We start from the raw sequence: 10,866 nt of genomic DNA, 5'->3' as shown, positions 1-10,866 counted from the left end.
AAAAAAAAAAAAAGAACTTTGTGCTTTTTTGATTAGGAAAATGTGTTCATTATAACTAATTCAGGCAACGAAAAAAGATAGTATGAAAGATAAAAGTATGAAAACCACCCAGAAATAATGATAGCTACCATTTTGATACAATATATTTATACTTCTTTCAATATATCTATATACAGACACAGAAATGATTATATTTATATTAAAAGGGATTATACCATACCTAAGCTGCTTTTTCTAGTTAGTGATATATGTGGACATCTCTCCATGGCAATGAGTAATTGCAGTTATATTAAAGTCATAACATTTCACAATAAGGGCATATCTTTGCCCTTTTTATTTAATCCATTCCTAATTGGTGGATGTTTGTTTACAGTTTGTTGTTGTTATTAACAGTGTTCCCATAAGCATTCCTGTACAAAAATGTTTACACATTTGTCTGATTGTTTCTTTAGGAGAAAATCTAGGAGGTAGAATTGCTGGGTTGATAGAAGAGAAGGATGATTGGTCAATCAGGGTTTCAGTAGAGGGTACATGCCGAGCACAAATGGGAGTCAGACCTTCGCATTTCCCCTTGGGACAAAAAGGAGAGAGGAGATAACTTCCAGTATCTCACTTTCTGACCAGTCCCTTCTTTTAGTTTTCTTTAGCAACTCCTGTGCTGCCAGAGTTAAGTTTGCAAGTGGAGTCGCAGAGCAGGAAATCATTTGCTGAAAATGGAAGCAGAGATGATGGTAGAGAGGTCCTGAAGAGAGCAAAGAAAATTTGGAATTGCGGCTATGAACTATGGAAGAGAGTGCTGAACTGGAAAGCAAAAGAAGTTTTGACAACTGATATGCTTGTAATGGCACCGATTTGAACACGTGCTATATTGCTCACCAGCAGCACTCAGCAGCCATGTTTGGAGTTTTGTAGCAGAAAGACAAATGAGTTAGGGATTTAATATCCCAGCAAAATGGCAGACAAAGTGAACTCTGAGATCCAGCTGCACAGGGAAGGAAGGGAAGATAGGAAGAGGTTAGAGGGGAAATACAAGAGTCAGGAGACTGGAGGATATTGTGAAATCTAAGAACATGTATAGTTGAAGTAAAAGTGTAAGAAAACTAAAAGGAGAAGAGACTGGTCAGAAAGTAAGATGCTTGAAGTTAACATTTCAGAGGCAGAATAGTTCTGAGTGGTAACAAGAATCTGAGTGTGCCTTTGAGATTAGGTTAAAAAGAAAATAGCCAACTTTATTGTGCCTGCTTCTGGAACAGAAGATTGTCATCAATACTTTTCGAAACTGAAATATATAGCATACTTATTTGTAGATTAACAAAGAAAGTATGTATTTTTAATGAGATTTAATGTTTATTATAGAAAACCTGGAAACAGATCACTTTGCCAAGCTTAAATCCAAATTATCAATTATAAGAAATTTGGATGACCAAGTTCTCTTCCTTGGTGAAGGAAATTACCCTCTGTTTGAGGATATGACTGATTCTGACTGTGAAGGTAATTATTTTTATTCACAAACAGAAATGACTAGCTACTTCTTCTCATTCTGTTTTACCACTTATATTTTTCCCTACTAATCCCAATCCTCAGATGAAAAGTCACAGGAGTAATAACAATTTTACTTACAAGAAACTTTATAAGGCATCCACGTTTTTTAGCTGGGGTAAAAAATTGAATACAATAAGACATTGATAGGGGTCTTGCCACTCTGAGCCTACCTTTGAATCACCGATCCCTTCATTATGATTGCTTTAACTGTTTAAAACCTCTATAGTTGGTTGCTTAATCCCTGCTCATTACAGCTGAAAATGCTGATAGTTTTCAAAATATTAAAAATAAATATGCATTTCAAATGAGTCTATCTTCCCCCAGAAACTTAAAGTACAATAGAAAATGATTAAGTTGCCATGTGTGGTGGCATCTATCTGTAATCCTAGCTACTTGGGAGGCTCAAGCAGGAGGATTGCTTGAGGCCAGGACTTTGAGGCTATAAATACACTGTGATAAAGCCTATGAATAGCCACTGCACTCCAGCCTGGGTGATGTAAAGATCTTGTCTCAAAATTTAAAAAAAAAAAACAACTTGAAAAGAAAATGATCAAGTCTACTGTGCCTTCCAAAATATGAATTCCAAATATCGAAGTTAGGCTGAATTAAAGCAGTTGAATGTGCATTATTTAAAAATACTGAACGCTTACCTTAACAAATATATTTTAAATATTTTATTTAGCATTTAAAAGTTAAAAACAAGCTTTTAGAATTCATATCTTTAAAATACTCAAAAAAGTTGTAGCATGTATATGTAACACATATTAAATTGGAAGTTATTTGTTTGAGACACAGTTTGACTCTGTCACCCAGGCTAGAGTACAGTGGTGCGATCTCAGCTCACTATAACCTCCTCCTTCCAGATTCAAGTGACTCTCATGCCTCAGCCTCCCGAGTACCTGGGTCTATAGGCACGCACTACTACACTCGGTTAATTTTTGTATTTTTAGTAAAGATGGGGTTTCACCATGTTGGCCAGGCTGGGCTCAAACTCCTGACCTCAAGTGATCTGCCTGTCTCAGCCTCCCAAACAAACAACCCACATCACAGTTTAATGTGTGTTACAAGACACATGCTACAACTTTTTTGAGTATTTTAAAGATACAAATTTTAAAAGATTGTTTTTAACTTTTAAATGCTGGGATTACAGGCATGAGCCACCATGCCAGGACTGAAATGTGTTTTTAAAAATGTCCGACTGGCTGTACATAGTCTCCTGCAGACTGGCCAAGTCTCAACATGGGAACAAATGTATTAAGGACTGTTCTTTGGTTAAATTTTCACAAATGTTGCTGTGCAAAATTTCTTCTGACTAGAGTTCTCATTTATTATACTTTTTTCAGAAAATGCATCCCGGACCATATTTATCATATATATGTATAAAGATAGTGAGCCTAGAGGTCTGGCTGTAACCATTTCCGTGAAGTGTGGAAAAATTTCAACTCTTTCCTGTGAGAACAAAATTATTTCCTTTAAGGTAAGACTGAGCCTTACTGTGTTTTCAATCATGTTAATATAATTAATATAATTAGAAATATATTATTTCTAATGTTAATATAAATAATATAATTAGAAATATATTATTTCTAATGTTAATATAAATAATATAATTAGAAAAATATCCTCAGACCAACCTTTTGTCTAGAACAGAAATAACAAGAAGCAGAGAACCATTAAAATGAATACTTCCTAAAAATTATCAAACTCTTTACCTATTGTGATAACACTGGTTTTTCTGAGCCTGTCACCGGGAGGAGAAGATATAACACTTGTTTTATGACCTGCATCTCCTGAATAATCAGTCTTTATACAAGAATAGTATAGAATCCATAGTGAGTTATATATTTAAGAATAACATGTAACTTTCCAGAATAAGTTCTGCTATGAAGAAGCTAATTATCCTTCTATACTTCCACACCTTTGTAAACTATGATGATACTTCAATCCCTAGTTGTTTTGTTCCTGATCCTTAGCCTAAGTCTTAGACACAAGCTTCAGCTTCCAGTTGATGTATGTTATTTTTAATGTTAATCTAATAGAATAAAGTTTGTGGATCAGCTACAAAAGTAATGCTATAATTATCTGAAAACCAGGTATAAAGTATTTCTAGCTACTACTTTTTCTCTATTATTCTCTGTTATTATTCTCTATTATATTTCTCTCTTTCCTCCATTATTGTTAGATAAACCACAATTAACTATAGCTACAGACGGAGCCAGGAAACTCTCCTCACAGTAACAGTAGCCAGAAGGCCGGGCATGATGGCCCACGCCTGTAATCCCAGCACTTTGGGAGGCCAAGGCAGGTGGATCACCTGAGGTCAGGAGTTTGAGACCAGCCTGGCCAACGTGATGAAACCTTGTCTCTACTAAAAATACAAAAACTTAGCTGGGCGTGATGGCACGTGCCTATAATCCCAGCTACTCGGGAGGCTGAGGAAGGAGAATCACTTGAACCTGGGAAGCGGAGGTTGCAATGAACCAAGGTCATGCCATTGCACTCCAGCCTGGGCAACAAGAGCTGAACTCCGTCTCGGCGGGGGGAGAAAAAGGGTAGCCAGTGATGCTTACAAATTGACAATGCTTCAGAGGAGAATTTCATGTCGTGAAGATTCTTTTTGAGTGGAGATTTACCAATAAATAACTGCTTTTATGCCCACCCAGTCCCCAGTGAAAGAGAGTTAGGATATAACCTTAGTGAAAGTACCAAGGGGCAACTTGGGAGAGAGAAAAAAGCCACTCTAAAATATAATCCAAGTAAGAACAGTACATATACAACAGATATAGCCTCCAGACAAATCCCTCAGCTATCTCCCTCCAGCCAAAGTGCCACCCTTTCAGGTGACAATTCGGAGTCCCCATTCTAGACCTGACAGGCAGGCAGCTTAGTTATCAAAATAGCATTAGTGGCCTGGGATGGAAGGGTGGGGTGGAAAGGGTTAAGCATGCTGTTACTGAGCAACAGAATTAGAAGGGAAGGATATGGCCAAGCTCAAGCTACATGGGATAGAGGAAAACTCAGCTGCAGAGGCAGATTCAGAAACTAGGATAAGTTCGACCTACAAGTGGATTCTTATTGGGGGAGACGGCGACAATGTTAAGGAGATGGAAATAATGCTTGGTACTTAGTAGGAATTAGACAAATCTGTATTTGGGGGAGTCTGAAGCTTATACAATTTCAATGGCCCTACTAAAGGAAAAGAATATATCTGGGCACAGTGGTTCACCCCTGTAATCCCAGCAATTTGGGAGGCCAAGGCAGGCAGATTACCTGAGGTCAAGAGTTCAAGACCAGCCTGACCAACATGGAGAAACCCTGTCTCTACTAAAAATTCAAAATTAGCTGGGTGTGGTGGTGTACATCTGTAATCCCAGCTACTCAGGGGGCTGAGGCAGGAGAATCATTTGAACTTAGGAGGCAGAGGTTGCAGTAAGCTGAATCAGTCCATTGCACTCCAGCCTGTGCAGCAAGAATGAAACTCTATCTCAAAAAAAAAAAAAAAAAGAATGTAAAGCTACCAAAGGCATAAGCTTAATCATTTATTTCAAATTTTTGAAAGGGCAGGGGTGGCTAGAAGAGACCTGTGCAAATAAGAGAATCTGACATTTAAGTTTCATCAGTATCATAGCAAATCTGCTTCTGGAAGGAATACATATTAGTTGGAGACAGGGAGAGAGGGAGAGAGCAGAGGGGGGTGGACTAGGACCAGTTTTAGCTCTTGTCTTTAATCTCTTTTCCTGCCACTAATAAGGATCTTAGCAATGGTTATAAAAGTAGCCTATGTTCTAGATAATAAAATACAGCAATCAGAATTTGGCCTTCTAGGGCAGGGCCCAGCCAAGTAAACCATATTCAGGACAGAAATTCAAGACTACCATGGAACTAGAGTTCTTGGCAGGGAGACAGAGTCCAGGACTGCCAGCTGAGCCAATACAGCAGGTTTACACAGGAATCCAGGGCCTAGCTGTAGAACAAGTATTGGTTCTATTCACAGTAAGTTTTAATTTCCAGCTCCACTGAAAGAGTGAGCTAAGATTCCTGGCGCCTGTCTCTCTCATGGTTGGCTCTGAAACAAGAACTGGCCAGGCTAGATATGGTGACTCGTGCCTGGTATCCCAGCACTTTGGGTGGCTGAAGTGGGAGGATCACTTGAGGCCAGGAGTTCAAGACCAGCTTAGGCAACAAAGTGAGATTCCACCCTGACCCCCCCGCCATCTCTACAAAAATAAATTTAAAAATCAGCCAAGTGTGGTGGTGTGCATTTATAATCCCAGCAACTCAGGAGACTAAGGCAAGGGGATTGCTTGAGCCCAGGAGTTCAAGGCTGCAGTGAGCTATGATTTCACCACTGCACTTCAGGCTGGGATACAGAGTGAAACCCTGTCTCAAAGCAAAAAGAAAAACTAGAACTAGCCTAAGTTTTTTTATTTTGTATTTATTTATTTTTGAGACAGAGTCTTACTCTGTCACCCAGGCTGGAGTGCAGTGGCGCAATCTTGGCTCACTGCAACCTATGCCTCCCGTGTTCAAGTGCTTCTCCTGCCTCAGCCTCCTGAGTAGCTGGGATTACAGGCGTGCACCACCACGCCTGGCCAATTTTTGTATTTTTAGTAGAGACAGGGTTTCACCATGTTGGTCAAGCTGATCTCAAACTCCTGACCTCATGATCCACCCGCCTCGGGCTCCCAAAGTGCTGGGATTACAAGCTTGAGCCACTGCGCCCAGCCAAACTAGCATAAGTTTATGGGAGGAGGTCATTGATGTCTTTAGCTGTGAATGGTTTATAGAAGACAGGAACTGACATTAGCCCAAAAAGGTTATGGTCTTTGCTGGAACTCTACTTCATCTTGAGCAGATGTGGACACCACTCAATGGAATAGCAGAGAAGTAAGCTGTCTGATGGATAGGGGAAAACTAGAGGCCTGGATCTCCCTGCATCCCATGACAGGGAGAATAGGAGATTCAGAGTTAAAAAAGAGAGGAGGTCATTGTTGCTGTTCAGAGATGTTTTTATATAACTCTTGAGAAGACAAACTACTTTTGTTCTGTTCAGTAACATACTTCAAAATAAACTTCATATATTCAAATTGTTCATGTCCTGAAATAATTAGGTAATTTTGGTTTTTTTCTCTATAGGAAATCAGTCCTCCTGATAACATCATTGATGCAAAAAGTGACATCATATTTTTTCAAAGAAGTGTTCCAGGGCATGATGATAAGATGCAGTTTGAATCTTCATCATACGAAGGATACTTTCTAGCTTGTGAAAAAGAGAAAGATCTTTTTAAACTCATTTTGAAAAAAAAGGATGAATTGGGGGATAAATCTATATTGTTCACGGTTCAAAACAAAGACTAGCTATTAAAATTTCATAATGTGAACTGTGAATTTTTGTATTTAGAAAGGTTATGTTAATGGTGACATGAAAGAAATACTGGGCTTGAAAAACATCATTAAGAAATGAATGAACAAGGCCGGACGCGGTGGCTCACGCCTGTAATCCTAGCACTTTGGGAGGCCGAGGTGGGTGGATCACCTGACGTTAGGAGTTCAAGACCAGCCTGGCTATCATGGAGAAACCCCATCTTTAAAAAAAAAAAAAAAAGAATGAACTTTCACAAAAGCAGATGGACTCTCGCTTATCCAAGTGAATAAAATATTTGTATAATGTTTAAAAAGTTCATAGTCTGAAAACACATTCTACATTGTTAATTGGCATATTAATTATACTTCATATAATTATTTTTGACTCTTTTGGGTTATTAGTCCTAATGACAAAAGATATTGATTATTTAAACTTTCTAATTTTTAAGAATATCATTAAAACCATCAAGATCCATTTCAACACCTCCGTGCTATGGCAGGCAGGTGATTGGGGTGGGATTGGTGTATACCACCGCCCCTCCCTTCTGAGGCAGGAGATCAGCAGGACTTGTTTTCCAAGCACCGGTCATGACCCCGATGATCAAGAAAGCATCTGGTCAAAACAGGATGTGAAGACACGAGCTAAAACCAAGATGGTGACAAAAGTGACCTCTAATTGCCCTCACTGCTGAATATATGCTAGTTATAATGTGTTAGCATATTAAAAGACACTCCCACCAATGCCAGCTGACAAACGCTATGGCAATGCCCAGAAGTTACCTTATATGCTTTAGAAGGGGAGGAACCCTCTGTCCCAGGAATCCTCACCCCTTTTCTAGAAAATATGTGAATAACCCACTTCTTATTTAGCATATAGTTAAGGAGTAGCTATAAATAATATACCTAGCTAGCAGGCCAGGTACAATGGCTCACCCTTGTAATCCCAGCACTTTGGGAAACCGAGGTGGGCAGATCATTTGAGGTCAGAAGTTCGAAACCAGCCTGGTCAACATGGTGAAACCCCGTCTCTACAAAGAATATAAAAATTAGCTGGGTGTGGTTGTGGGCATCCGTAATCTTAGCACTCAAAAGGATGAGGCAGGAGGATCACTTGAACCTGGGAGGCGGAGGCTGCAGTAAATCAAGATTGTGCCACTGCACTCCAGCCTGGGCAACAGAGTGAGACTGCACCTCAAAACACACACACACACACACACACACACACACAGAGCTAGCCAGCAATCCACAAGTACTACTCTGCCTGTGGAATAGCCCCGCTCTGTCTATGGAGCTGCCATTTTCCCGGACTCTGTTGCTCTAAGAAACTTGCTTTGCTTTTACTTTACTCTGTCGACTGGCTGTTGAATTCTTTCCTGCACACAAGGACCCTCCCAGGCTGAGCCCCAGTTTGGGGGTTCACCTGCATCACTACCAGTTCCACTGGTGGTTCGTGATTGACTCAGGCATAACCCCATCCTTCTTTCCTTGAGAGTATGTACTCATCACAGTGATTCTTTTAGGAGTGAGCATGTGACTGAGGTTGGTCCAAACTGAAGCCCAGCATGGTTGGGAGAAGACACACCATGACTGGGAGAAGACAGATACTTTCTCTTTCTGAACGGGCAGTTGTGAGGCCAGGAGCTGACTCAGCCACCTTGTGGTTAGGAGGGAAGCCAGCCTGAGGTAAAGCCAACAACCATGCGAGAACAGCAAGGAACCAAGTCTAATCACAGTACTCCCACATCTGAGCTTTTATTACTGAGCCAATAAAATCTGTTAATTCCATTTGAATTAGATTTTCCTTTTTTTGTTGTTGTTCTGAGACAAAGTCTCACTCTGTTGCCCATGCTGGAGTGCAATGGCGCGATCTCAGCTCACTGCAACCCCCCAGGTTCAAGCAATTCTCCTGCCTCAGCCTCCTGAGTAGCTAGTACTACAGGCACGTGCCACCATGCCTGGTTAACATTTTATATTTTTAGTAGAGATGGGTTTTGACCATATTGACCAGGCTGGTCTTGAACTCCTGACCTCAGGTGATCCACCTGCCTCAGCCTCCCAGAGTGCTGGGATTACAGGCGTGAGCCACTGTGCCTGACCATAATGATGGTTTTTTTTTTTTTCGAGACAGACAACTGTGAGTTGTTCAGACCTTATCTGCTGGACGTACCACACACCATTGCTCTTTTACTGTTCTGATGTTCCTAGGGCTATATTCAGAAGAGGAGGCATAGATCACCTCTATCTCTATATCTCACAACCCTATCTGGGGGGTTGTCAACCAATATCCCATCCCTAGGACTCAGCCTGATAGGCAATCAGGTTTCCATGACTCTCTCAGCAAGAAAGCTCTCACTGGATCCCCACCCACACTACCTCCTCCCTGCCCTAGGCCTCCTTTCCTACTTGGAGAGGAAGCATGGGTAATGGTTGTAGGAAAGCAACCTGCTCATCCTGTACCTCCAAATCAATTGTCTGTCTTCTGCGTGCTCTTCCTTTCCTTGGCTGGATTGTTGGTAGGGTGGGGAGTGAAGGCTGGTAGGCTGGGGGTGACAGGAAGGACAGGGAAATTCATCACAGGGAAGAACTCCCTGGTCAGAGCCAGGTCTGAGCCAGAACTAAAGACCGTATTAATGTTACTCCTGCGTTGATACTTGAAGCCCACACCTCTCTCCTAAACTGCAGACTCATATTCAACTCCCTCCCCAAGATTTTCACCTGGATGCCTCACAGACACCTCATACTCACTTGGCCAAAATGGAGCTCATCCCAGCGGTTGCTTCCACCCGTATTTGCCACCATAACCCTGAATGCCCCCCAGACCATGCTTTGTGGTTGAAGTCTTTCTGAGGCACCTTCCACAGCATGGTGATGGTAGGTTCTCCTAAAAATAGATGCTATGGGTGCCCTTAAGCCTTCTCTGCTGTTCAGTCACCTCTAAACCGGTCTTCATCCTCAGGCTTTCATAACACTGGTTCCTGCAGGGCTCTGCCCATCAGGCACCAGTGTCCGAGCATCCCTTCAATCCACCTCCTGAATCCACAGAAGTTGATGATGAACTTGTATGTAAGCACTGATCGATTAGAGGGCAGTCCCAGCAAACAGAAATGAGGGCCCAGGATGAGCCTCTGACTGCACAGGGTCTCCCATCTGATGTCTGTTCCAGGGGCAGATCTGGGGTTCGTGGGACTGGAGGTCTATCCAGCAGAGAGGTGGCTATCAGCTGTTGTATTTTAAGAAAAACAGTAAAATATTATGAACAAAAAATCAGGTACAAAAATGTATATGGAGAATGGCTGGGCACGGCAGATCATACCTGTAATCCCAGCACGTTGGGAAGCCGGCGGATGGGTCACCTGAGGTCAGGAGATCAAGACCATCCTGGCCAACATGGTGAAACCCCGTCTCTACTAAAAATACAAAAATTAGCTGGGCATGGTGGCTGATGCGTGTAATCCCAGCTACTCAGGAGGCTGAGGCAGGAGAATCGTTTGAATCCGGGAGGTGGAGTTTGCAGTGAGCCAAAATCACGTCATTGCACTCCAGCCTGGATGACAAGAGCAAGACTGCATCTTAATAAATAAATAAATTAAATTAAAATATATAGATAAATCAAATTATAATTTTAAAAGCTGACAAATACTACAATTACCATGCACCGATAAATATTACTTTCCTAAAACAGCAACATAATATTTTTAATTATTTTTTTTTTTTGCAATAGGGTCTTACTCTGTCACCCAGGCTGGAGTGCAGTGGCACAATCTTGGTTCACTGCAGCCTCAGCCTCCCAGGCTCAAATGATCCTCCCACCTCAGCCTCCCAAGTAGCTGGGACCACAGATGCATGCCACCACACCTCATTAATATTTATGTTTTTTTGTAGAGACAGGGTTTCACCATGTTGTCCTGGCTGGTTTCAAACTCCTGAGCTCAAACAATCTGCCAGCCCCAGCCTCCCAAA

General features: G+C 41.4%; 1 protein-coding gene across 4 annotated transcripts in view; it reads left to right on the top strand.

Moving 5' to 3' along the window:
- The window catches only part of IL18 (interleukin 18), a 21,754-nt gene extending 14,836 nt beyond the window's left edge, over window positions 1-6,918 (top strand). For all 4 annotated transcript variants that reach the window (XM_017523258.2, XM_017523261.2, XM_017523259.2 and 1 more), the window contains exons 4-6: window positions 1,357-1,491; window positions 2,886-3,019; window positions 6,679-6,918. In XM_017523258.2, the coding sequence (XP_017378747.1) occupies window positions 1,357-1,491; window positions 2,886-3,019; window positions 6,679-6,900 (491 nt within the window). In that variant the 3' untranslated portion in view covers window positions 6,901-6,918. The remainder of the gene's footprint in view (window positions 1-1,356; window positions 1,492-2,885; window positions 3,020-6,678) is intronic.
- The last annotated feature ends 3,948 nt before the right edge of the window (window positions 6,919-10,866 follow it).

This window comes from Cebus imitator, unplaced genomic scaffold (assembly GCF_001604975.1).
Source record: "Cebus imitator isolate Cc_AM_T3 unplaced genomic scaffold, Cebus_imitator-1.0 Scaffold28, whole genome shotgun sequence".
Classification (NCBI taxonomy): domain Eukaryota; kingdom Metazoa; phylum Chordata; class Mammalia; order Primates; family Cebidae; genus Cebus; species Cebus imitator.
The sequence above is the reverse complement of the archived record's forward strand: the minus strand, read 5'-3'. Positions and strand labels throughout refer to the sequence as shown.